The 26,701-nt window shown below is 47.8% G+C and overlaps 1 protein-coding gene across 5 annotated transcripts in view; it reads right to left on the bottom strand.

The window, feature by feature from the left end:
- Window positions 1-323: 323 nt before the first annotated feature.
- Window positions 324-26,701, bottom strand: part of SIPA1L2 (signal induced proliferation associated 1 like 2) — a 130,227-nt gene continuing 103,849 nt past the window's right edge. For 3 of the 5 annotated variants that reach the window (XM_064487874.1, XM_064487877.1, XM_064487873.1), the window contains 7 exons: window positions 23,862-24,018; window positions 21,156-21,375; window positions 13,838-13,969; window positions 4,305-4,358; window positions 3,669-3,792; window positions 2,646-2,727; window positions 324-866 (listed from right to left, as the gene is read on the bottom strand). In XM_064487874.1, the coding sequence (XP_064343944.1) occupies window positions 720-866; window positions 2,646-2,727; window positions 3,669-3,792; window positions 4,305-4,358; window positions 13,838-13,969; window positions 21,156-21,375; window positions 23,862-24,018 (916 nt within the window). In that variant the 3' untranslated portion in view covers window positions 324-719. The remainder of the gene's footprint in view (window positions 867-2,645; window positions 2,728-3,668; window positions 3,793-4,304; window positions 4,359-13,837; window positions 13,970-21,155; window positions 21,376-23,861; window positions 24,019-26,701) is intronic. The other 2 variants (XM_064487875.1, XM_064487876.1) reach the window with 2 other exon arrangements.

The raw sequence follows: 26,701 nt of genomic DNA on the forward strand, positions 1-26,701 counted from the left end.
CAAAAGTGAACTAAAGGTTGAAGTGACTACCCAGTGAGCCATTTACAAGGCATATGTATCTTTTTTTTTGTTTTTGAATCAGAACACTGTTATTAATTTTCAGGCACCGTTTGCTCCTGCGAATAAATAATTCTCTAAAGTAACTGCATTCGAACTCGTGTTAAACACATCAGTGCTGCTTCTCTGCACCCCCCCACCCCAACCCGACACGGCTTTTCTGACTATTCATTCTGCCCCTTTCTTATTGCTATGATAATGTGGCTGTGGAAATAAAACTACTGTACATCCAAAAAAATAGAGCACCTTTAACATTAAAGTATATGTCTGATTATTTGTTCTCACGTTTATTTTACAATTCTAAAGCCCAGACTGTGGTCAGTTGGTTAACATCTCTCCCGGGTCACCTGATACACAGGAAATAGAACCCAATTGTCTTCCCTCGTGAGGTAAGCCCATGCCAGACCTCCATTCAGCAGCGTCTCAAAGGGCAAGGTCCACACCGGCCCCGGCGTTGACATTCACCTTGACACCGGCCTTACATTCATCTCTGCGGGGCGCCGCTCTCCGCGCTCCCGACCCGGCTGGGTGATGCTGCGAGACAGGGGAACAGCACAAACAGCTACGATTGGCTGGAAGCACAGCTGGAAACCGCATGTTGGCGACTGCGAGGGGACACCAGGGCCCCCACCCGGGGGCTCCCTGGCGGGGCGGCGGCCCGGCTAGGGCTTCTTGTCGATGGTGTTGAAGAACCAGTCGGTGAACTTGCGTAGCTGGGCTGTGGCCGTCTGCGACTCCTCCTGCAGCCGCAGGTTGTCCTGTCGCAGGTGCTGCACCTCTGCCTGCAGCACCGCCTTGTCCTGCTTCTCCTGCGGGGCGGGGACAGCCGGTCAGGGGCCTGAGGACGGACACAGGGTCCCCCCCGCTGCGCGCAAGAGCCCTCACCCTGCCTTGTTACTGACTTGCTTACGTATTCCTTGAGGGGAGAGGAGAGCTGACTTCCCCACCAGTGACTTGCCTGCTCCTGTTTTCTGCCAAAAATTGGGGGGGCGGGCACACACTTTTTCCTTTCCTCCAACTTTGCTCCCAATGGGAATGGAGACAGTGGTTCTACGCAAGGCTACGCATCATGGTCTATATTATCCTCTATCCAGAAAAGGGGGGCTGATGAGAAGTTCAAGTGATGGCCTTGGACGGGAGTGCAGAGCTTTCCGGGAGACCCTCCTTACTAGACAAGTCAGCATCGGCTTAGCTGTGACCCTGGGATGTTTATAATAACCTAAGTAGGGAGGTCGTAAAGTTTTCCCAGTACAGTGTATTTCCACAATGACCTTCAAAGTCTGCCATGAAAAACTATGTAAAAATAATCAAGATTTTTCAGAAGATTCACATCTGGAGTTTCCAATAGAAGGTAACAAAAAAATGTAACCATGCAAGCTTGCCGAAAGGGTTATCTTGCCCCAGAAAGAGACAAAAGTCATTGTCACAGTGCCACATGTGGTATTTTTTAAGGGAGGTGACTGGATAGCTAAGACGGGCAGACGCACCTGCAGCCCATGTGCAGGGCAAGCCAGGCCTCTTCAGGAGACTGGGCCCCTCGGCACGTCCTGCTCTGCCCTCGGAGTTTACTTCTATCTCGTCTGTCCTCAGGCTGTCCCCAACACCACCTGCCTCATCTCTCCACCAAAGACACGGGTCCCCAGAGGCTGGCATTAGAACTGACCACTGACTCGGCCCACCCAAGTGCTATCTTTCCTCAGTCACTACCAGAAACTCAAGCTCCGGTTCCCTCCCAGGAGGCACTGGGACTCTCACTCCCAGCCTGGCTCAGATGCTCCCACGTCCCTGCTCAGCTCAGGGGCCCAACTCTCCACCACCCCTCACCATTATTTCCTTCCCAACTGGATCATTTCCACCAGCTTTTGTGCCCGCTGGATTTCTCCCTTCCTCTACAAACAAAGGCCTTCCCACAGCACCTCCCCGCTCCCGCCGTCACCCTCCAGTTACTGTACCCTGTCTCATTTCCCTGGATGACAGAGTGGCTACCTAGTACAGCGCTGATGATCCAACAAGAGCTTGGCCAACAACTGTGGAATGAGTTACTGAACATCTTTTGAGGACCAACCATGCAGAGGCTGATGGGTAGACCAGAAATTCCGAGGGGTGTGGTGCTCAGTGTGAGGACAGCAGCTGTCTTTCTGGCAGCAAGGAGCTCCTCTTAGGTCAGCTCATAACTAGTTGGTGCAAGTGATAACTCACTAAACAGAAAACTGCCAGCCTGCTGCGTTTCTACCTCATTCTGAAGACTGGCCATCCAAGGGCTCATCCCCATTCAGTCAGATCTACGGTGACCTTGATGAAATACAGTAGTTGTGGGCAAGAAGATGCAATCAGACCTCAGGCGCCTCCGTTTTCCTTTATTGTTGGGTTGTGATTAGGGCAGTTACCTTTCTGGGTGTCTTCATTTTTATTTCTAGTGGTTAAAAGGGGTTGATTGTGCAAGAGAAAGAATTTTTTTTTTTTAAATGGAGGTATTGGGGATTGAACCCAGGACCTCAAGCATGCTAAGAACACCCTCTACCACTGAGCTACACCCTCCCCACTAGGAGAAGGAGTTCTGATCATGGACTTTTAATAGATTGCGGTACCTTGCGAAGGTCGGTCTGCAGCTGCCGAAGAATCAGCTCCAGCTGGTTGACTTTACCCGTCAGTGTGGATGGAGACTGCTCCCTAGCAAGGAACGAAAGGCTTAGAGACTCGGGAATGCTGAAATCAAGACATTTCATCCAGAATTTTCATTGATGACATTTTCATGTAAGAAACTGTGTCATGTGCTCAGAGCCCAGCAAGAAAATAAATAGTATTATGTCAGATCTTGAAAGTGAACACATTGCTGCTTTAGCGGAAAATTCCTCCTGGGTCTCTGTTGATTTAAAAAGGGATTCAGAATGTCTACAGGCATATACAGGGGTAAGAAAACAAAAGATAGGTGATCTAAATGCATTCAGGCAGCTGGGATTAATAGACCAGCACAAAGTCCTGGGAACCAGATACAGATGCAACTTCTCCAATTTGCCTTTCTCTGCCCAGGAATTAGCAAGAGTCTCATTACCAAGATGAACGTCTAAGTTATTGGTAACTTATGCTGATAGAAAAGCTGGAATTCGGAATGGATGACACTAGTAGAGAACACACATGCCTTGGGAACCAAGAACACAGGGACAGAGAGGGCTGGTTCTTGACACACCTCGGTGGGAGGCACGAGGCTGGGTAGAGGACCAGGGCACTGGAGGATGTGAGTCCTCGACAGGTGGAAGGCTGATGGGCCAGGTGTCCCTGTCCAGGGCTGCAGTGATGAGGTGGCAGACGCTGACCCGGGGCCACACCCTCCCACTTGGTCAATGAGCCTCCTCACCAAAGGCACGGGCACCTGTTCCCCTGGATCTACCACCACGCCCTCCAGGGAGCAGAGCAGTTACGCTGCCAAGCTCCGTCCACCCCAGCAGGGCAGGGAGCTAAGTCAGGCAAGCTCAGTCCCTTTTCTGGATCCTGAAGGACTAAGGAAAGGCAGGTGGAAATGGTAGCCTTGCTGGCCTGGGGTGGGCCGAATCCCTGTTCATCAATGGAGCCTGGGACAGTGGGAGGGAGGCGGTCCACGGGGGCTCACGTACCCAGTTGTGTCCATGAAGTCTTTGCCACTGCCTGGATCGACACATAAAGGCAGCTCTGGGGCCCCTTCCAGGTCCTGTCCCTGTCGCATGTCTGTCAGGGTACAGAAGGATGCCACTCTCTGGTCTGGGGAGGGGGGGACACACACAGAGAGAAGGCTTGGTAACAGCCACAGAGCACTGCTTCTTTGTGGAAATAAATAGTTACTAAATAAAACCTCCCCCTCCTCCCTCCCATCAGTCGTCAAATGAAACAAAGAAAAACAAACTCAGGCAAGCCGCTGACAGAAAGCATGATGATTGGCTGTCCTCTGGGCTTCACGGCATATGCACATTGCAGCCATGGGGACAAGTGGCAGACACTGGTTTTGCCAGAGCCAATCTGCTTCCTCCTGCCCACAACCCCAAGAAAGGCCAAAGCTGCCAGCTGTGCATGAAATCACGGTGCTGAATGATGACTTGGCTGACTGTCAGAACCAAGGAGAGGACCTCATCCTTGAGACACGATGGCCCGGACACATCTCCCTTAGGCGTCCCCAACCCTCCGCGCTTCCATAACCATGCAGACGTGCAGACACATGAAATATGAAGAAAAGGTTACGGAGCACTAAAAGCCCACGATCAGCCCCAGACGATCACCTAGATAGGACGGGTGGTGACAGGGCAGCCCGAGCTCTTCATCTGAGTCAAGACCTGAAATAAGATTTAGAATTTTCCTATGAACAGGAACATCTCTGCTCACTTGAGTGTCTCTGGGGCTCACATTTGGCTCAAGTGATGGGATCCTATGAAACACAGCTGCGCATGCACGTTGCACGTGTGGACACGTGTGTACATGTCTGCGCGCGTACGTGTTGCGCTAAACCAGGAACTGCCCCTGAGAGACGCACTATGCGGTGCCAAACGAGGTGGTTAGATTACCCGGTCCATGTGTAACGGTTCTGGCTTTGTGCACAACAGAGGCACGTGTGGCACACTACAAACATGCAAGCCCGACTGTAAGAACACGTGACCATTTTAGATTTGCTTAAATGACCCGCTCCCTGAACGTAAAGATGGTAGTGGTGAGAGAGATTAGCTACATACTCTCCCTAAAAGCCTGAGAGGACGATCTGAGGGGCACAGGGTTTATAGCAGTAGCAGCAATGATCGGCAGAACCACCCCACCTTAGCACAGGGCCATTTCTGTTCTTGGCATCAGTGACTTCACATCCAGCGTTTTCCAGAGCCAGGCAGGAAAGGGAATAGAATGTTCTCTGGAACGGGCACCAGACTGGCCCAGCTCCGGGCACTGAACACTGACACAAGAACACTGGCCCAGAAGCGCTGAATGGCACGCAGAAAAAGTCCTGCTTTCCAGCGAGGAGAGGTGAGAACCAGGGACGCGTCTAATCACCCGCCCCCTCCCCACCTCCCGGCGCCGGAGCACAGGTGCGCATCCACAGTCAGAGTCGAGGGATACAGCAGGTGCATTCCTGCTGCAGCGTCTTTTCACACGATTTGATTAATGGCTGAGAAACTGCACTCGGGTCCGTGTCAGGGGGGCTCTGTTCTTAATTTATCCTACTCTGTTTCCCTCTGGCTGCCGGACTAGGCTCCTAATGAGGCTACCTGCCTGTCTGGTTTATGGAGGGTCACGTGCTTCCCGTTAATTAGAGAGGATGGTGGAGGGGCCAGGAGCCCTGGAAGGACCCCGGGCTGCAGTGCCATGGGCTCCGAGCTGGAGGCACCGACAGAGATCCGGCCCTCCTGGAGCTGTGCTGAGTGCCCCGCAAGATCAATCACACAGCAGGGTCCCCACCCCGCATCCCTGTCCTACATCATGACACCTTGACAGCCACGACAGGTACCCAGGTGTCCTTCAATCAACATTCCTATAAAGCTTTTGGGGGTCCCTCTCCATGCTTTGTACCCTTTACAGGACAACAGAAGTTCTGTGACTCCATTTCCAAGAGACGTCGTGCTCCCAATGTGGTTGACTAGCAGGGTTTTTGCCTGTGATGAAATAATTTGTGAATTTAAATTTACAGCATGATTTGGGGATCGCCGACTTTCACCCCCAACAGGATGTGACTGGTGGAGGTGGGGCAGGAAGGAGGGTGTGCACTGGTCCGGGGGAGGCAGCTCTGGGGAGGGCTGGGAGGGTCTGCGCTGCTCTGCAATGACCCCAAACCAGGGAACACCTTGCCCTTAAAAAGGTCAACAGAAGATGAATTTTCATTCCACGGTGAATTTAAGGACTGCCAAAAAGTAGTGTCAAAAAAAAAAGCTTATATTTTTCTCACTTTTTCAGGGAGATCCACAGATTCATCCATATTTTATACAACCCAGTGATAATTCGGTTAGTTTCTATCTTTCTTTATCTATTTGATTCTGATGGTTCAGTCTCAGTATCTCCATGAAAACAGCTCACTTCATCTTTTACCGTAATTGATAAAATATCCGTATATTTGAAGACACAGAACTTGCTACTGGCAGCCAGTCAAACATTCCTCGGGGAGAAACGAGGTCCTACTGGTCAGAAGGCAAGATGCCAAAAAGCGCGCTTTGCCAGCAGCGTCATTTCACAAAGAGGATTTCACTTGGAGTCTGAAAGGCTTGGGAGGCTGAGATGCAGACAGAACGCTACTTGATTAAGTACAGACACTGAACTACTTTGTAAAACAGCTAATCTCGTGACAGTTTCCAGTGGAAGCTTTATTTCTCCGCAGCTGACTTCTGTAACGATAAATAGTCAGTAACTGAGCGATCACTGCCGTTGGACCGAATGGCAGAGAAAAAACTGTAAGAAAAGGGAGGCTCGGAGTATGAATTTCGTGTAAATGTGAGCGCCGCAAAGATCCAATCTCCCACGCGCTACAGGTTTGTTTCTTCCTTTTCTGTTCTTTCCAGTGCAGGTAAATTTGGCTCGGGGGCGGGGGAACATGAGGCATGGCTTACACGTAGGGCCATCCTTCCCTTGGCGTAATCTTAAAAAACCTTATTGCAATGTCAGTTTCTTCTTCTAGCGCATTTAGCACTAAATGAGAGGAGGAACAGTCTGCAGGCTCTGCCTTATCACTACAGAACTGAGATGGTACAGGCACAATAGCGGCCTGCAAATAATCCCCACGACCCGAGATAAGCCGCGTGGAGCACGTCACAGAACCGTAAGGCCAGGCCGGCCTTGGGAGGGATTGGTGCCGGGATCGATTAGCCATGTCTGCTGCGGGCCAGGTATCTGCTGTATGCGACATGCGAGCCGGAGGCTGGATGAAACCACACGAGTTTCCGCAAAGCTGTTCTGATATACATCTTTGCTACAACCACAAATCACAGAAAAGCTGGGGCTCTGTAGCTACCTGCAGGAAATCAGAGGTTCTGATTCTGACAACCGTGCTCATCAGACTGTAGGAAGCTGACTTAATGGACCCCCAGGAAAAAAAAAAAGTTATACATAAAATATCTTGATTTAGGCTTTTTACAGCCTATTGCTGAATGTAGGAAGGTAATGGTCTAGAATCTGAGTAATGAGCAAAGGAAAGCTCTGGGGTTGTTCCTTTTTAAATTTTTAAATTTGTGGTTTATTTATTTTGAGGGGAGGTAATGAGGTTTACTGATCGATTTATTCACATGCTCTACCACTGAGCTATATCCTCCCCTGGGAATTACTTTAAATCTTATAACTTTTGAAGAAGAGACTCTACCTCCCTTCCCAGCTTCCTGGTGGGACCCACAGGCAGCTTTGCTAGTTGGGTTTGTTCACCTGACCACTCGGGGGATGAATCTCTCCATTCTTTGGCCCCCCCATACCTTGCTCATTCTACATCATAAAGGAAATCAAAAGCACCGCAAGGGTGACAGATGACGTCTCCCTGTAGAACACCGATGCAAGTGTTGTGCTGGGGTTCTGCTGTGTGTGCAGAGGGTCACACTTCACTGCCCCCGACAAAACCTGGCACACATGAAATCAAGCTGGAACTGGGGCTTGGCCAGTTTTCAAGCCTGATGGTCACAGGAGAGGGGAGCGGGAGGCCAGGACACTGGGGAGAAAGGCTCTCTGCATATGATTCACCTCCCTCACAAGCCCACTGAAGGAGTTTTCAATGTTTAGACCTCAGTTTCCGGGGTAGAGTTCGGTTATCCATCTTTCGCTTCTTAATTAATTTTTAATAATGCTGCATTGCATTTCTCCAGTGGAAGCTTCTCTATTCTCTGGAATCACTGCCAAGTAAGCATGTTCTCAGGAATTAGATTTCTGGTCAAGCGGTGGGTTTTTTTTTTTGGCTCTCGCTACATATTGTCATAGCATTTGAACAAAAAGATGGATCATGTTGTAATCTTTATAATGATACCAGCTGTAGGTTCTTCATAGCTTCCCAGAGCTGCTGCGTCGTTTTTCAGACTCAAAAGGTGTGAGCTGGTAGCTGGTTACCGTTTAAAGTTACACGTGTGGTTGAACATTTGTCAAGTCCTTATTGACCTGTGAGCCTTCCTTTGGTCCGAGCATCCCTGTGCCTTGATCGTATGTTTCTTAGGCATTTGGTATTTTTTTGCTGGTCAAGTTTCTTCATTCACTTGTGATACCCTGATTTTATCCAGTGCCGTTATTACAAATCTTTCTCCAGAGTCCCCAGTTTCCCTTTTTATTTGAATGTTCTCTTGCTGGTTAATAAAAGATCTAAATATTTAAATACTTTTATCTGGTCATATTACATTTTGTATGTTCTCGTATGCCCCCATGATTAAGGTACTGCCTTGCTTCCAAAACGTTCATCTTTCCTCTTTTTATTTAAATTATTGTTGTGGGGGGAGGTAATTAGGATTATTTATTTAATGGAGGCACTGGGGATTGAATCCAGGACCTCATGCACGCTAAGCACGTGCTCTACCACTGAGCTATCCCCTCCCACTCTTTCCTCTTTTTAGAATTGACATTTCTAATTCCTTAATCCAAATGGAGTACTTATATCCTATTTCCATTTAAGTTGTAAATACACTCAGATTTCAGTCTAGGCTCTGTTTTTCTTTTCCTTCAAAAGGGTTCATTTCTATTTTTTGAATCATTATCATGCTGTTTCCATCATTATTGGCTTATAATAAGCTTTTTTTGCTGAACATTGTTCATCTGTTTTCCAAATGGGTGCGGATATCCTTTAGATATCTGAACAGAAATTGTACCAAACCTGTGAATTAACTCAGGAAGAATCTCATCTTCCACATGTGATTTCTGTCCATTCCTTTCCTTCCATGTGCTAGATCAAAGTGTCTAACAGTTATCCACGTGTCTGGTGCTTTCTCTCATTGTAATTCCAATGATGACTTAACTCTCAAAGAATTTATAATAAGTGGCTGTTTTGCACGCACCACCCCTTACAGTTGGAGGTAGAGCCACTTCTACCCTGGGACCTGGCCTGGCCTTGTGACTTTCTCTGTCCAATAGCATGTGGCGGATCTAATGTTCTGGGTCTTGAAAACCCCAAAACCCCCCAAAGCTCCTGCTTTTGCTTTCTTGATTCCTTCAGCCACATGTGAAGAAGCCCAATTACCCTGCTAGAGACCAGGGTCCAGCCAGACCCCAGCTGTTCCAGGTACAGACACATGAGCGAGGTCACCTTCCTGCTCCAGTCCCAGCTGAGCTCCCAATGAACACAACTGCATGTGTGCCCTCAGCTGAAACCAAAGGAAGCAGAGGAACCACTCAGCTGAGCCCAGCCACCCCACGGAATCATGAGCCATCACACACCATAGTTGCTTTCAGGCAAAAATTTGGGGGTGGCTTGTAATCCAGAACTAGATAACTGAAAAAATGAACTAGGCTTTGAAATGAGGCTTATAAAATATGAAATACACTTTTAAAACATCTCACATGCTTTATTATTTCTAATAATCTTTCTGAATTTTGTATTTTCTAGATACAGAATCATACTTATAAATATTTCTTTACATCCAAGATGTACTCCTTTTTTTTTTGTATTGCTTACTTAAACGTCCAAGTTTCTAGTACAAAGTTAAAGGACATAGTCTCCAAGGACACCCTGTTTAGTTTTTGGACTTAAAGGATCTGTTTGAAAACGTTTTTCCATTAAGTGTAACTATTTGGAATAAAGTAGATATTCTTTGTTAGGCTATGAAAGTATCTTTCAAAATGTTGTTTTTATTAGAAACAGGTCCTAATTCTATTACATACACCCTTTTTGGGAAATTGATATCATTTAATCACTTCATTTACTGTAACTTATTATAACGAAAAGTTTTTCTTTTATTAAACTAGCTAACTTCTTGCCAGTAACAATGGATATCTTTTTAATTTACTAATGAGTTTCATCTAAGCCTCCTCACATCAATATTAATGACTAGGATGGTCTTTTTTAAGACATTTAAAAATTTTTCTTTTTTGTGTGTTATCAGGAAAGAATCCTATTATGCAATAATGGTGATAATACATCTCAAGAAAAACTTATACAAAAGCATCATCATTCTCTTCAACTTTAAAAAACAATTAACTGTAAACGTATTAGTTTCAAGTGATATTTGTGATTTGGAGATACTCTTGCACAACTTTTTCAACACCCTCCATGCTTCAGTCGCCAACTGTTTCTTACGGTCCTTCTCCCCATTTTCTTGTAAGAAATATCCAATTATCTTATTCCTCAGACTTACTCCTATATAGGAGTAAACTGACATTCCTAAATGTTCTTTTAATCTCTCATGTATTAAAACGAATCTCCTGTCTCATTTCTAGTTTTGTTCATTTGTACTTTTCATTTTTTGATCAAATGTATATCGGTTTACCAATATTCAAAGACAAATTGATCACTGACTTTACGAATTCCACTGAAATTTTAATTGCTAGTTTTTTAAGAAAATCATTTGATTTCTTTTCTTGTTTTCTGTCACCACTTCTGCAGAATTTTTTTCAAACTACAGTTAAGTTAATTAATTTTCCTGGTTTTAATTTTTCCATTTAAGTAAATGTTTCGGAAGCAACACATTTTTGTTTAAGGACTTTGAGCTGCAGCCCAGGGACTTCAACAGGCAGTCTCTTTTTCATCTTTGCTTACTAAAAAAGAAAAAAAAATGCTCTTATCATAGTCTTTAAATCTCCCTAGCACAATTATCATTAGAGTTATAATTAGAATGTTCTGAATGGTTAGGGTTTTTTTAGTTTGTGTTTGGCCTTATTTTCCTGATTTAATTCTCTCTTTGTGCCTTGTGGTGGGAGGTGTGGTGGAGATGTTCCTTCTCTTTAAGGGAACACAGGATTCTTGGAGACCTTTCACCCCAATAATACTGTGACCTCATCCCCTGTGCACCCGTGGAGTTTAAACATATTTAAGCAGCTGTGTTTGGGGCAGACTGATTCAGTGCCTCTGCTCTCCTCTTGAATAGCACAGTAAAACTAAATTCTTAAACTCATGCATCCAGCGTCCCTTTTAGCTCTTAGACAAAGGGGAATACATCTTTTGTCAAAGCGTGGAACTTAAATGTAGCATCAGTGGGGAGGAGGCATGTCCACTGGGAATGAATGATGCTATTGGATTATATGAGGGTCATGGGACCACAATCCAACAGGCAGACACATCCCATTTTTAAAAGCCTGTTTTCAGATGCGCTACTTACGTCAAAGGATGGACACAGCCTTATCCCAGAGCGGCCTGAGCTCAACAAGGCATCTTGAACTGCCTTTATTAGTTTGTAACAATTAAACAGGCACACAGTGGGGAGTCTGGGGACTATCTTTTCTTCATGATCTTTAGTCTAGCTCAGAAATGGCGTTGAGAACTGGCACAAAAAGATCAAACCACAAGCAGGGCAACTGGGTTGTCTTGGTGAAGACATTTCTCTCCAAAGTGCTAAGGGTACTGATCACATCCAGCGATCACATCATGCGGGCTCACATCAAGAGTGCAGCTGACACTGATACAAAGAATCTGATTAGCCAAATGTCCAGAGTTGCAAATTCTTGAATTTTCCTTAGCTGACCATTGTCTGCAGGAGGTGTGTTACCCTACAGAGTAGCACCGAAAATTACTATGAATTTTAAATATGACACCAACTCTTTCCGTATTTCCCATAAGTGTTGTTTGCAAAGTCCAGAAAGGTCAGATAACCGAAGTCCTCTCCCCTGACCAACAGAATCCCACATGGTTCCTGTTTAACTCAGGTACCACTGCGCCAGAGGCTCTGGCTAGCTGGGGTTCCTCTGCTTTTTCTCCTTGGTCTGAAGGTGCCAACTCCCGCCCTGGCTTCCAACTTCAGCTCAGGATGAACCGAACTGCAGAACTGGAGGGTGGGGGGCTGGAGGAAGCCTTCCACCTTCTCAGGCAAAGGCCTTCATTTTATAGACGAGCCGGCTGAAGCCCAACAAAGTGTGGAGTCAAGTGACCTGTCCCAAGGCCCAGAGCCCAGCGGCAGGGCTGCGATTATGACCAGAACACGTGGATGGGCAGTTCAGCCATTGCTGCGTGCGCCATCTTGCTTTCTCAACCGCCCACCCAAAGCCCAGCTCCTGGAAAGGACTGATTTCATAGCAGTGATTTTATTCTGAAGGGGTTAGAAGGGAACAAGCCAAGACACAAATGAAGGTGGAGATAAAGAGATTATCTATTGTTTTAAAGCAGAAAAATGAACACAAAATGCAAAAGGACCTCAGAGGTTAAAAACTATGCCGTAAGCTGGGATAGCTCAAGGCTGCAAAGGACGCAGTGTATTTTATACCCACTGACTCCTTTACACCAACTCATCTCGTTTTCTCTTGCTGTATGTTTGATAAATAAAGATACATTTAAAAAGCAGCCTTCCCTTGAGAAACTCATTACCTAATAAGAAGTGACAGGGACGTGAATAATGTAGACTTGAGCACGGTAAGTACTCTGCAAATATTTAAGCAGTGGGGGGAAAGAGAAGGCAGGGGAGATGTTCTGACACTCTCTGAGGGCAGAGCGACAACAGTGTGTACAGAACATGCCAGAGAAAATGCTGCCCCAACCCACCAGGCTGGCTCTGGACAGAGGGGAGACCGTGCTCCTGCCCTCTGGGGCTGGGTCATATCGGGGCCAGTGTTGGGAGCCCAGGAAAACAGCCAGGCCATGGGCCCGGGGCTTTTACAACACATACAACCAACTTCTGGGTGGGAGAAAGGAAGGCTGCCTCCCCGACCAGGCGGGGCATTCTCCAACCAAACGTCTCTCATCCGCTGGCATCTATACCAACTTACGGGAGACACCCACCGCAGGCCTGTTGAGCCGGGGAGGCCCGTTAGTGAGGCTGTCAGGGCAGCAGCCCTCCACCTGCTGCAGCAGCCTGACTTTAGGGGCGCCTGCCCCTCCCTGTGGGGTGGCTGTGAACACAGAGCCCCTCTGGGATGCCCTGACCCAGACACAGGGCAGATTCTCAAACAGGGCCCTAAATCTAGCCTGCCCCCATCGTAGGGTTCCTGCTGGTCACCCAGGAGCAGAGGCTGCAGTTGTGGGAAGAGTGTAGCAGCAAATGGCAAGAGGGTCACAAGCCAGGTCCCCGGGGTCCCCTATACCCACGTCAGGTCCCAAGGATGCCCACAAGGCAAGCATCCCCCTTGGTGGTGGCCATCTCGGTCTGCGAGCTGGAGAAAAGCTTTTTCCTATGGAGCAGCCTCCCTTCTAACACTCACAGCGCCAGACGAGGTGGGAGGCAGCAGGAGGGCCCTGGGCATGAGCCAGCCCCGCCCCGACCCTGACCGCCGGCAGGAGGAGGGAGCCGAGGTCCGGACAGGGAGCCCTGCTGGGTCAAGCAGGCCACGCGGAGTCTGCATGGACCTCCAGCCACCAGACGCCCAGGCCTGGGCTTGTCCTGCCAAGCAGGGCAGCTCAGGACCTGTGAAGGGCCTTCCCCTCCTCCCTCACCTCATCATACAGGGAGGAAAGACATGATCTGCATCCTGGATCCACATTCCAGGAAAGAAAACAGAGGTGGAAGAGGAAAAGGGGCTCCTGCTAGGTCACACCTGGTGCCTGACGTGGAATCGGGTTTGGGATCCTCTGCCCCATGTTTATTTCGAGAAATGTCTGAGTCTCCCTAAGGAAATGCCTTCAGTCTCGGCTCAAGCCGCCCCGTGTGTTCCTCCTCCTCGAAGACGCGCAGAGCATCCACCCAAGGACCAGGACGACCCCTGCATTGCCTCCCCCCGCCCTGGAGGAGGCTGGGGTCTTTACCTTCAAACGCCCGGGCAGCGTCCACGAGGTGGGACCAATCTAACCCTGTGGCCGTGTCCGGAAGGGGCATCAGGCCAGGATCTGCGCACTTGGACTTATCCGATATGGACCCATCGGAGAACCAGAACTCATCTAAACAGAAACAGAACCAGAGCATCAGTCAGATCACAGCACGGGTACCGGAGGGGCACAGCGAGCTTCTCCTAAAAGATCTCCTGCCCCAGTAAAGAGGGAGACACCCCACCGTGGTTACCCAGAGACACACCGCCGGAGAAACAAGCTCCGTGGAAGGGCCAAGACCCCCAGGTTCATTCAGAGGCTGGCCGGCAGGCGGGGCCGGGCGTGAGGATGAGGACTGCGCCTTCGCACGTACCCAAAAAGCAGAGGTGCGCCTCCCAGGGGCAGGCTTCTCCCGAGGGCACGGCCTGTGTCTGCCCAGCTGCAGGACCGCGCCCTGCTTTCCTTGGGGTGACCCCCCTATGTGACGAGTGTCGTAAGCCTCTACTGTAGAAAGGGTTTGGTTTGCTCTCTCTCCTGGTGGTTTAAAAAACTTCCCAACGAACACAGTTATCTAAGCTGAGTGCCGCATATTCTGGGTGCCTCGAATATCCGTCTATTACAAAAATGCAGAAAGACTCACTTTGTTTTCTTTGTTAACAGACGGGAGTGAGCGGGAACAGTATTTTTCCATGCTGTACACAAAAATGGTGGCTGGATTACATTTTGGACTTCATAAGCTGGCTTGATCTCTGGCTGAACCAGAAATTTCTCCCCATTCCACACTGAACGTTTGCAAGTCATCCTTTGACTGGACGAGTGAACCTTTTACATTTTTCTTCTTCTCTTTAAACTCTGGGTAAAGGACCTGAAATGTTTACGTCATTGATAATACTGGTTGTTAAAAGACTCATTTGGCATCTGAGGGCAAATTTTCTGAAGGCCTCAACTGGACTTTCTCTAACGTGCCTTTTTCGAACCTGCCCAAAACGTGGCGTGCAGCTGCTGCGGACACATCTAACTAATTAAACCAATCAAAGCGATGACCGCCTGGCTGTCTGAGCCTGCAATTAAGTAAGGGACGTAATTAACCAAATGCACTTGTGATTTTTGCTCCCCCATCCTTTGGGGTGGCCGCGAGACGCTGGTGTCTGGGCTAGGACACAGCGCACTTGTGACGTGGCCTGGAAGGACACTGACACCCACCCTCCTGACATCCTTCACAGGATGAACCTCCCCAGGTCCTGCCATGACCCACAAGTTTAAGGTTCAGCCCGTGGGCAGAAAGGTCAGGAGGCCCAGGAATCCTCAACCACGTGCCAATCACGTCCTGTCTCCCAGATACATCGGCTGCTTTGCTTTTTAACACAGGTTTTCTGTGCCAAGTGTAGAGACGTTATTTGAGTCGGTGGCAATTACTTTTGCCACTGACTTCCCTTCTGTTCAGGAAGAGTGTGTCGCAGCTCCGTGATGGGTGCCCCAGGCCAGCCCCTCACCCTCTGCCTCTCCTTCCCTCCCTGGAGAGGAAAACAGTGGGGGGCAATTCACCTAAATGGACGTTTATACAGGAAGTACACTCTTGGTCGTGTTTTGCTAAGATATGCCAGCTTGTGGATTTTTCTTTGCCTTTACAAACAAATAATCCTTCCCTCGAGCTTCTGGCATCTTAAAGCCTAAAATCAACCCTGAGACACGCTCTGTCCACCTGCTCCCCCAGCACCACCAGTCAGCACCCTGACCGCCTCCAACGGGAGGAGACAGAGAGGAAACTAACAGGGCACGAGGGGAAAATGCGGCCAGAAAGGAGGGCTGGGCTCAAGTCCCTTGTCCCCTCCTCCTTCCTGTCCCTCCTCCGGCTGTGGGCTCCAAAAGCCACCTTCCCCAAACACCCCACGGGGTATTGACAAGAGACATCTGACCGTCTTGGGTTAATGATCAGAGCTTTGATGATTCTGAGCACCCTGAAGTTCCATGAGCTGTGGCACGAATCTGAATCGTGGTAGCCGGGAAGCTGCTGTCCAGGCAGTGAGGTGGCAGCGAAGGGGACCCTGCTACCCGTATAGCAGGGCAGGCCAACAACTCCGCAGGCATCTCCACCTGCTGCCCTGTACACAGCTCAAAGTGGCACTGAGGACTCTGCGATATGGGAAGGTCGAGTGTCACAGCCAGGAGCAGGCCTTGGGCATCCTTCCAACTTCCTCCAACTTTTCTGGAGGACCAGGGAGCCAAAGAAGGGATGCCGTTTGCGATATTTCTTCTTTCTTACAAACGATGACCTGTCTTCCCCAGTTGTCAATGGGACTTTCGTGTTTATTTAATGCTGTGGAGCCAGCAAAGGTGACTGGTAAGCTGGAGAAGATGCCCTTTCTCAGGAGTGCATTTAGAGTAAAATCCACTCAGCCATCAGTGGTGTGTTTATTAAACGCCGACTGCATGCTTGTGATGGGGCCAAGCAGCGGGTAAGACGGACAAGACCCCTCCTCTCACAAAGCTTACATCACACACGACAGGGAAAGAAAATAAATGAGTAAACAGGTCTCTCAAAGAAAACCACACAGGGAGATGTGCCTGCAGAGGCTGGCGGCGGTTTGGGGGAAGGCCAATCCGAGGAGGTGACAGCTGCCAGGACATAAAGGAGAAGCAGCCGCTTAAGGAAGGGCACAGATCTGGGAGAAAAGCTTCAAGAAAGCATGGATTGAAGGCCAAATCCATCATCCTTCAGTAAGCAGGAGGAGCCTAGTGTCAACGACTGTCACCTTAAATGAAGTAAGAGCCATCGAAACTCCTCTCTGAATTATTGCTTGGAAAAATCATACAACTGGGAAAAAATCACCCCCCCACCCTTTTTCGTTTGGTCTAAGGCTCCAAACCACCCAGAATCCTTCCTATTACTTTGAGGTGTCACTCCTGCAATTACCCAGATTGCTTCCTCAGCATCCTCTGTATTCCAGGGACCACCAGGTACTGTATTAGCACCCAGGGATCGACGGAATGAACAATAAGACGCAAGCTCTGCCCTTGAAAACCATCAAGGAGCAGGTGAGTCCTGTCGGTGCCGGTCTGGGGGCCTGGGTCAGGCACATGTGCACCCTGGCAGCCGGGGGAGTATTTTCTGAATTTTCCAGCTGGGGAAAGAGAGGCATGACTTGGGAATAAGAGCCTGTTACTTCAAGGTCTGGTCTCCCAGGCCAGTGTTACAGGCGCCCACACGACTCCTCTGGCCATTCCAGGGTAGAAGGGGACTCACAGATCCCACGGTGCGGCTCGCCTGCAGGCACTGCTGCCCGGGCCTCTGCTCTTCGGGCCCCACGTGCATCCTGCAGCTTCCTGTTTGTTTACCCCGACCCTGAAACCCCGGGGCCTGTCCTGATCGATCTGACTTCCCTGCTGTTGTTGTAAAGGCCCAGGAGCCTTCCTGACAGCACTTCCTGGTGGTCAGAGAGCTGAGGTCTCCCAGTGACTCTCCAGAAACCGATGGATGTTTATTACAGGGAAGACCAAGAATATCGGGAAAAAGAGGAAGAGATGCGACACCGAGTCAGAGGAAACCCTGCCTCTGATGGTGCTGGCTGAAGCCAGGTGACCCTTCTGGGGCGTCTGCACTGGAGTCCGTGGCATCTCGTGTGGGTGCTAAATTATAAGGAAAGTACTAATTTTTAAAATTTATTCTAGCCCCCACCACCCCACATTTAAACTTCCAGGGGCATCCTTTGTGGGGGCCTAGGTCACAACTATAGATTTGTGAACACATACAACCTAATACTCTGTTTTTATTTTTCAGAACTTCAGAACTCTTGTTAGTCTATCTGTGTAAGATTTCCTCCGTTCCTTGGAGAGTGTTGATCTCCATGCCATAAAAAATCAGGGATTCTCTTAAAACATGCTATAAACCTGCCAATGGTTGGACTGCACTGAATGAAGCCAGGTGCCCACGTGGTCATGGAGAAGAAGGATGCTGGCATACTAGTCAATATCATTGGTTTTCTGGTCTGTGAATTGGGGGTCAAAATGGCCATGCCCCATTTTTCCCCCCCTACCTGGGCCACTACAGAAATTCTACTCTGGAATCCAATGATGGAAATCAAGGCCTCAAATGCAATGCAGAAACCGTTCACGATTATTTTCAGTTGCTCAAGCCAGTCGTATTTTTGTACCTCTGAGTCAAGGACATCATGACGCAGCACACTGAGGGACTTCACAGGAAATACACATGATCATGACATGAGTCACGCGCAAAATGCGTTTGCTAAGTAGCTGTCTCCCGAGGGTGGATTAAGATCCTGCTCCCAGGAGAAGCAAGATTCTGAGACAGGTGCAAATTTGAGACACGTAAGAGCGAAAACCATCTGGATGAGAAACCTGGGATGGGATAATTCCATGCAGAAAGGGTGTGGTGATGCGGTCTTCTGAGATTCGCTGTAAAAAGATGGGCTTCCAGCCCTTCCCGGCACCATCATCGCTCCAAATTAGGAATGAGATCCGAATGAGTCTCTACCAGTGGAAGGTCAGTTAAAGCCTTGCTAACACCGAGGCTTTAACTTCAGAAGACCCCCTGTGTGTCCTTGCTCCTCCCACAAAGCTATTTAATCACCCGGTGCTGCACACTCGGGAAGAACTAACCACTCCAAGTTTTAATGTGAAGCTAAGTCTCCTATAAACCAAGGGAAATACCTGGACGACCCCGCATAGCCCTCATTTCTCACTCACAGATGTCTGCTTGGCAGGAGCACCCACAGATCAACTCTGGTTTGTTTCCATGTCAGACTCTCAAACTACTCAGGAAGCGGGATCGTCTCACAAGGGCCCTGCTGAACCAGCAGAAACCACAGGAGGCAAAGGATGATTGAAATCTGCCTTGAGTAGATACAGGAGCCATAACCACACAGGCGAGTGTGGGAGTCAGGGGTCCCAGGGGCGTGCGTCCCCCATGGACAACCAAATCCTTGGGCAGGGCGGAGAGAATCAGAAGGTTTGGGGGGGGAGACACATTAATTCAAAGTATTTCCAGATCCCTTATTTCCATTTTGTCATGTTATCCATCAAATCCAGAGAATTTTTTCTGAGTAGGTTGTGAAGTTTAGAGATTGGAGGAGTCACATTGCCAAATAAGAAGGCTTTACTGGAGAAGAGCAGACAGCAAAGACCATTCTTACTGCTCTTCCTAGAGAAACAAACAACGAAGGCAAGAAAGATAGTTTTAACCCAGAGAGTGAATAGTATACATGCCTGTTTCCAACAGCGCCTTTATACTTTGAACATACTAAGAATCAAAGGATACAGCCCTCTAATATGTAAAAGGACAAATAAATTGGTACATCCAGACAATGGAATATTAGCCAGCATTGAAAAGAAATGGGCTGTCAAGCATGGAAAGACATGGTGGAATATTAAATGCATTTTACTAAGTGAATCACTTAAGAGGCCAATCTGCAAAGGCTACATTGTATGTTGCAACTATACGACATTTTGGAAAAGACAAAACCATGCCGACAGTAAAAGGACCAGTGATTACCGGGGGTTAGGGAGAGGGAGGGATGAACAGGTGAAGTACAGAGGGTTTTTAGGGAAATGAAAATATTCTGTATGATACAATGGCAAACACACATCATGATGCATTTGTCCAAATCCAGAGAATGTACGGCACCAAGAGTGACCCCTAACGTAAACTATGGCCTCTGGGTGATAAGGATGTGTCAGTGGCTCTAAGAAACGTAGCATGGTGGTGAGGCACGCTGACCTTGGGGGAGACTGTGCCTGTGTGGGGACAGGGGTCATGTGGGAAATCTGTGTGCTTTCTGCTGAATTCTGGTGTGAACCTAAAATGATTCTAAATAATGTTTATTAAGGAAAAAAAAAATTGAAGCTAAAAAACAGAATATACAGTTAACCCTCGAACAACACAGGGGTTAGGGGAACTGACCTCCCCTGCAGGTGAAAAGCTGCATTTAACTTTACAGTTGGCCCCCCTGTATCCAAGGTTCCTCCTATCTGAGGTTCCACACCCCCGATTCAACCAACTGTGGACCATGTAGTACGTATAAGTCGATCCGTGCAGTTCAAACTTGTGTTGTGCAAGGGTCAACTGTCTGTGTTTCACATGGAAGTAAGTCAGTGTAAGAACGTAAGACCTCTACTAATGTATATGCCATGGATTTCACAGTCACATCTCAGCATTTTAAGTGAAAGATGTAACATTGGCAAGAAAATAAAGTTTTACTGGTTCCAGGAAAGCTTTTAAGAGGCCATTAAAGTTACCTATTTACAAAAAAGGAAAACCATTTGGAGAAATATTGGGGTATTAGAATATGCTCGTCTGACCTCTCATACCTTTTTCAAGAGGGAGTATAAAGGTTTCTCCAATTTGGGCAAATGGACTTTTTATAACAGACAGCATATTATGTTACGTAAAGAAAGACATTAAGAATTTTATGAGACTAGGTTCATTTCCAATTATGTTAAACATTAGAAACATTATTAGAACTTTTATTTCATTTAGCCTGGGACTTCTATGTGTATTATGACGTTCAAACTGGTTCCAAAGATAATGCTTTCTAAGATGAAATTAAAAAAAAAAAAACCTGACAGTGAACGTATTTCTGATTAAATTCTCATTCTTCCTGTACAATAGAAATTAACTATGAACAAAGGAAATACAGCTAACTAATGTCGGAAAAAAAATCACCCTTCAACACAGACATGATAATAAAGAACTAATACTATGTAAAAATGAAAGATTTTAGGATGTGAAGGAAAATCATCTAGAAATTAACCAGTCAACCAGTGGCTAGGAAATTGGAGAGGACTGGACACAGAGAATCCAAATGACGACCCGAGGACGTGATGCTCCCGCAGGTGACCAGGTGTCCGATACCCACCTGCCACAATCCCCACCACCACGTGTTGAAGGTCGAGAAGAAGCAGACACAGAAGGCTAGAAAACCAGCCTCCCTTCTTGTTTGCGCGGCCCACCGGAAAACCTAACCCCCGCCACCATTTTCTCTTTATAAAATCCAGTTTTAGACACTGTTTTTTTTCTTTATGGATGTAATAGCTGAGCTATAGTAGAAGGGTCACAATTTCACTGGATAAAACTGTTTAATATGGGTTTTTCAATTTTCTGCAAAATTGCTGGTAGCACTTAACTTAAAAAAATATCCACTTTGGGGCTTTTACTGCACTTAAGAATTTCTAAAAAAAATGAAAAAAAGAAAAAGAAAGAAAACAGACCGCCAAATGATACATCGTTTAACAAATAAACGCCCCGCTGGGAGACCCTCGGAGGGCCTGCGAGGCAGGCGCTGTGCAGCCCGGGGGTACTTACCCCGCAGGCTCCCCATGCTGGGCGCCGGGTGGGTCCGGGGGGGCAGCGTGCTGTGGTAGGGCGGGGTGGTGCTGAACAGGATGTCGTTGGGCAGGGCCTGGTCCAGGATGGAGCTCCGCGAGCTGCCGAAGGAGGACCCCCTCCGATTGCTGCAGACGCTTTCGTCAGAGAGGGTGCGGTACAGCGAGCGCCGGGGGGACAGGTTCCCATAGAACGAAAACTAGGGGCGTACACGGGGAGCGGGGGAAACAGACGTTAGAAAGCCGAGAGCAGGTGGGTCCCAGGGCAGGCAGGCACCGGCAGCCTGAGCTCGGGAGAGCCAGAGCAGGCGTGCTGCTCACCCAGGCAAACGCACTTCTTGCGCTTCCTGCACTGACTGGGCTTGAATGTCTTCCCCTGACACCCCGTGACATATGACCGTGAATTACACATGCACAGCTTTATTAATTCTGAAATGTTAAGTGGAACTCCCGTAACCTTAGAGCAGTGGTGGCTTCTGGAAATATAAAAGGTTGTTCTTTCAGGCAACAGTTATTCAAAACTACACCCAGTGTGGACTTGATTCTCATTTGAAACAACTGCATTTTAATATTAGGTAATTTCTCTACCAATCAACTACATGTGAGGTTTGAGCTAATTGAGGTAACAATTAATAATAAAATAATAATAATAATAATAATAATAATAATAATAATAATAATAAATTTTGAGCAATGCAGCTTTCTAAGCAGTATGAGTGGGTTCAAGAGAGACAGGGTCAGTCCAGCCAAATCTTACTGTCTACATACTTTAAAGTATCACTCACAAAAGCCTATCACAGTTGAAAATTGAGTTATAGTAATCTATCTTAACCAGATTTAAAGAAACCATGAAAATTATTGTGTGGTCAATCCCAGACAGGGGAAGGAAAAGCCTCACTGAAGAAGCAAGGGGTCAAAAACTCAAGAAAAATTAAATGAAATCTGGATTTCCAACTCCTTCTTCTAAAAATCCTGAACCGCATTCCTTTCACATAAATAATAGTAAAAGCCAGAATGTTTGCATCAGGCAAATATAGAAATGGCTATTTACTCCTGTTGAATGCAGCCCGAAGGCTAAAAATACGTCTATTGTATGAGTTCCTTCCATTCTGTCATCTGTCCAACTGATGAATGGGGCCCAGGGTGTGTGCAAACTACAAAGTTAAGTTTACACTCTGAAAAGAAGGCGATTTGTCTTAGAAGAAAAAAAAAAAAGTCCAGGAGAAGTTCCTTCCTATTAAAAGAAAAGCTATTTGCACTTTTGGAAAACTGTCTGCACCCAGGCTTATACAGTAACATCTACATGATTTGATACAAGTTTAAAAAAAAAAAAAAGGCCCATTCTGATCGAGTTCTGGGATTCCCTCTTCACACACGACCAGCAGGCTCTCCAGAACAGGATTACAAACCGGTTAGATTAAAGCAGCTTTGAGGTAGCATCTAATCAGAGTGTTATTCTAAGAACACAATTAGGTCCATAGCAGGTCCATTGTTTTGCTACAGGGGAGAGAAGCACAAAGACTTGAGTTTGCTCCTATCACAGTCAGTATGACAATGCCTGACTTTTTTCTTCCCTTTTCGTTTGGACAAGAGGGCGCTGAGTTAGCAGGGAGAACGTCCGCGTTCCACAGCCAACCTGGCCACCAAATATTTACGTGAATGTCGCCTTTCACCATTTGGGGCCTTAGTTACTTGCAAAAAGAGAGACTGGGCTAGCTGACCTGTAAGTCCCTCTTCATACTTTCCATTACATAACAAAGTGGTTTAAGAGACTACAATAAAAATAAAATAGATAAACAATAAGGACCTACTGTATAGTCCAGGGAACTATATGCAGTTTCTTATAATAAGCTATGATGGAAAAAAATCTGAAAATATGTGTGTGTATGTGTGTATATGTATGTGTATGTATAACTGAATCGCTTTGCTGTACACCTGAAACTAACATTGCAAATCAAGTATACATCAATAAAAAATAAAATAAGAGACTGTAATAATAAATAATAACACTAAAACTAGGAAGGACGGTTAAGTAATCGACCAGAAGCAAGGGACGGCGCCGTCATGATGAAGGTGTGGCCCTGACCACGTGAGGTTTGCGCTCCTGGTGTGTGGAACCTCCCCCGTGAGTGAGGACAGATTTACACAGCACGGTGCAAGTTCCATCCTATTTATAACACCCGGCAGGCAGCAGAGGCTCTAAACTCCATCCTGTTTCTGGAACGGGACTACATCTGAGTGGGGTGGCTTGGAGAACACTATCCTTGGGAGAATTCTGGAGCAAGAGTCAGGGGGTGTGAATTTTCACAGCTGCTGTTCCCCATCACCTGTTCAGTCCAGGTACTGTGCGAGGCTGTTTCCTATCTTCGCTAGAACCCTACAGAGTGCACGTCTCACTGCCTCCTTTTTTCAGAGGATGGCACTGGGCCAAGAGGTTAAGTCACGTGCACAAGATCACGCCGTTGACTGAGGCCAGGCCTGCCTGACTCGAGCTCTTGCCGTCCATCTACAAAGCTGTTCTTTCTGACCTCACTTCACTCCCTGGTGAAGTAACAGTGAGAACGGCCAACCAGGCATGGCGCCGTCGGCAGGATCAGGAGAGACACCACAGGTGGGAGAATTCCGGAAGCCCTCTCACCCCTTTAGGCTTTTCCGGCAACTTGCAAACCCCGGCAGAGTGGCTAACCTTTCTTCTCCCCTCCTCCGCTAAGGGGCTGTCAGGGAGCATCAGTTTCAGGAAGTCCTCCTTCGACAGAACGTGCTGGGTTTCCGCGACGGCGTCTCCCACCGCCGCCGCCTGCGGCTGCACTGCTGGGGTCAGGAGCCCCAGCTCCCCGAACAGCCTGTGGAGACAAACCAGACGGGAAATTGGGATGAGTAAGGCGCCTGTAGCCTGAAGAATTAAAATCCAGTAACCGGTTCCAGCGACCACCTAGACAGACACACGGCTCGTTAGCATTTAATGGGGTACTTTTCCTCCACGTGCTCCAGACCCCTGGGCCACTTTACTTTGTGAAACGAGCTCGCCTGCAGAGTTAAAATCAGATCCCGCAAGCTCTGGGTGAGAAAAAAAACAGCCAACTTTAAAAAATAAGGCTGCGTTTCCCCTTTCCTAATCTGTGTCAGAAAACGCAGTTTCAATAATTCATCAGAGAGGATCCTGTGTTCTTTGAAGGAACGCTGTGTGTCTTAGGAACTTAAAAGAGCCTTTCTCTTACGGCTGGACCGCCGCGCCCCCCACCATCCACCCCGGCAGTACGGAGGGATGGACCCCAGGGAGCCTGACGGTGAAGAGGAATCGATCTGGGGGCGCACCAAGCATTTTTATTATCAGCAATTTTGCAAAGCTGGGAGGGTAAGTAAAGCAGCTGCACCCCTTAATTACCAATAAATAAAAATGTATTTATGGACAACCAGAGACCATCTGGCTGAATTATTCTTTTCACCTCTTTTCAGGGGAGAAAACTGGGGAGTCATTTTCAGATGGTTTTGTCTGCATGTGCAATCCGAGGTCCGGAACATTCCTGAAGACACGGTGGGTGGAGAACCAGAGGCCGCACTGTCAGCAGAGGTGGACGGTCTTTGCCACACGAACCAGAAACGTGATGCTGCACGAGTCCCCAGCCCAGGGTGCAGACCAGAGGATGACCTGTGTGTGACTGTCCCGTGTCACCGAGACAGCCCTATGTCAAGTGCAAGGCTATCCTGTCATAGTGAGACGGCCCATGGGGAAATGACTGGGACACGACACTCACACAGACAAGCTCCAGACTGAGAAGGATTTCTCTGAAAATCGCTACAGCTCATGCTTTGTTCCTGCCGTAGGTCAGGTCTCCTGCACAGCCCAGCCACGCCAACAACATGGACGCAGCAACTGGGGAGGAAGCTTTGAAAACGTTTACACGTGACTGAAGATCTGAGTGGCTGGTAGGACGGCAGGACATGCAAATGGGTGCTAAGGAAGAACCCGAGACCTGAAGGGGTTGTGGGGGTTGGGCAAAAGCCAGGTGGGAAAACCAACCATGGAGGTTTTGGGACAAGGAAGGTCAGGAAGGGCCCGCTGTGGGTCCTGAGATCTGGGGTTAGGAGGGTTCAAGGGTTCCAGGCCCTATGTGCTTTGGGAAAGATGTGTGTGGGGGGGAACAAACCAAACCAAACCCAGGTCTCATCAGTAGCTCCTTGGATAAAAAGATAATACCTAGAAATACTAAGACATGTGCTCGTCCAGTTTCCCTATGTGTTTGAATAAAAATTGTCAGCCTTTTCTGCTAACTTAGTGATTTTATTAAAATTGCCAAATGTCAGTAAGGATGCTCTGAGGGTCTACTCTGTGGCAGTCATGAGGGAGTGCAGAGGTGAGCAGGATGTGGTACTCCCGGAGGACCCTGGTCTGGGGCGTGTGTGTGTGCACGCACGTGTAAGTGCAAGCATGGACAAGAGAGTGGGCAGTCACTGTGTGCGAAGTGTTGGGACAGAGGTGTAAAGAAGGGCCCAGCTTGGGAGAATGCTGGCCCAGACAGCCGGGAACAGCATTTGGGCAGAGGGAACCACATGAACGCAGGCACAGAGGCCTGAGACAGAACCACCCACTGGGGCAGTAAAAATAAAGCTGGTTGGAAGGAAGTTGAGAGGTCGGGGTGGGTGAGCTAGGGCGTGGAAGCAGGTATGGGACAAATCAGGAAGGATTACTTATGCTGTGCTGAGCAGTTTCCCTGAAAATACTAGAGTTTAACAAGATTATAAATAGAGAAGAAGGGAGGTGGTATAGCTCAGTGGTAGAGCACGTGCTTAGCACGCACAAGGTCCTGGGTTCAATCCCCAGTCCCTCCATTAAAAATAAACAAATAAATAAATAAACCTGATTACCTCCCCCCCTCCCCCAAAAGTCAGTGTCACTACACAGCATTAAAATGCACAGATGCTGGGGGCTCTCTGGTGATAAGTATCCACATGAGCTCCTTCCCCCTTTCCGAGGTCTTCGAGGGAGCCCTGACCCAAAGCACAGCCTTACACTGATGTGCGAAGCACTTCTACAAATAACTCACGGACGTAGGGGCTCGGGGTGGACCTGTAGTGAAGCACTGAGAAGACGCGATCACACAGAAATACTGACATGATCGCGAGAACATGCGCATTTAACGATCAAAAACGTCTAGTGATCTCAATAAAATTCCTCTCGATGATTCGTTTGCAATCATCAGCAAGACGGTTTTATTTATTTTTTAACAGACAGTTTCCATGTTCAATTTCAGCACCAAAATTATTTTTAATTTAGGAGACAGTGTTCTGTCAGACATATTTAAGAAGTGGGGTCATTTTTTTAAGGGAAAAAAGTGATACTAGTTCACGGGCTAAGTTAAAATCTCAAAGAGCTCTCTGAAAGCCCCGGCAGCCCCCGTGTCCCCCGACATCTGACGACGCTATCGACACATAAGTTGCAGCAAAAAACAGACGACCTCATACTTTAGTGCACGTGAGGGTTTTTTAAGGCTGTCCTTCCAGAAAGTAAGCAAACCCTCAGCTGCA

This window comes from Camelus dromedarius, chromosome 8 (genome assembly GCF_036321535.1).
Source record: "Camelus dromedarius isolate mCamDro1 chromosome 8, mCamDro1.pat, whole genome shotgun sequence".
Lineage (NCBI taxonomy): Eukaryota > Metazoa > Chordata > Mammalia > Artiodactyla > Camelidae > Camelus > Camelus dromedarius.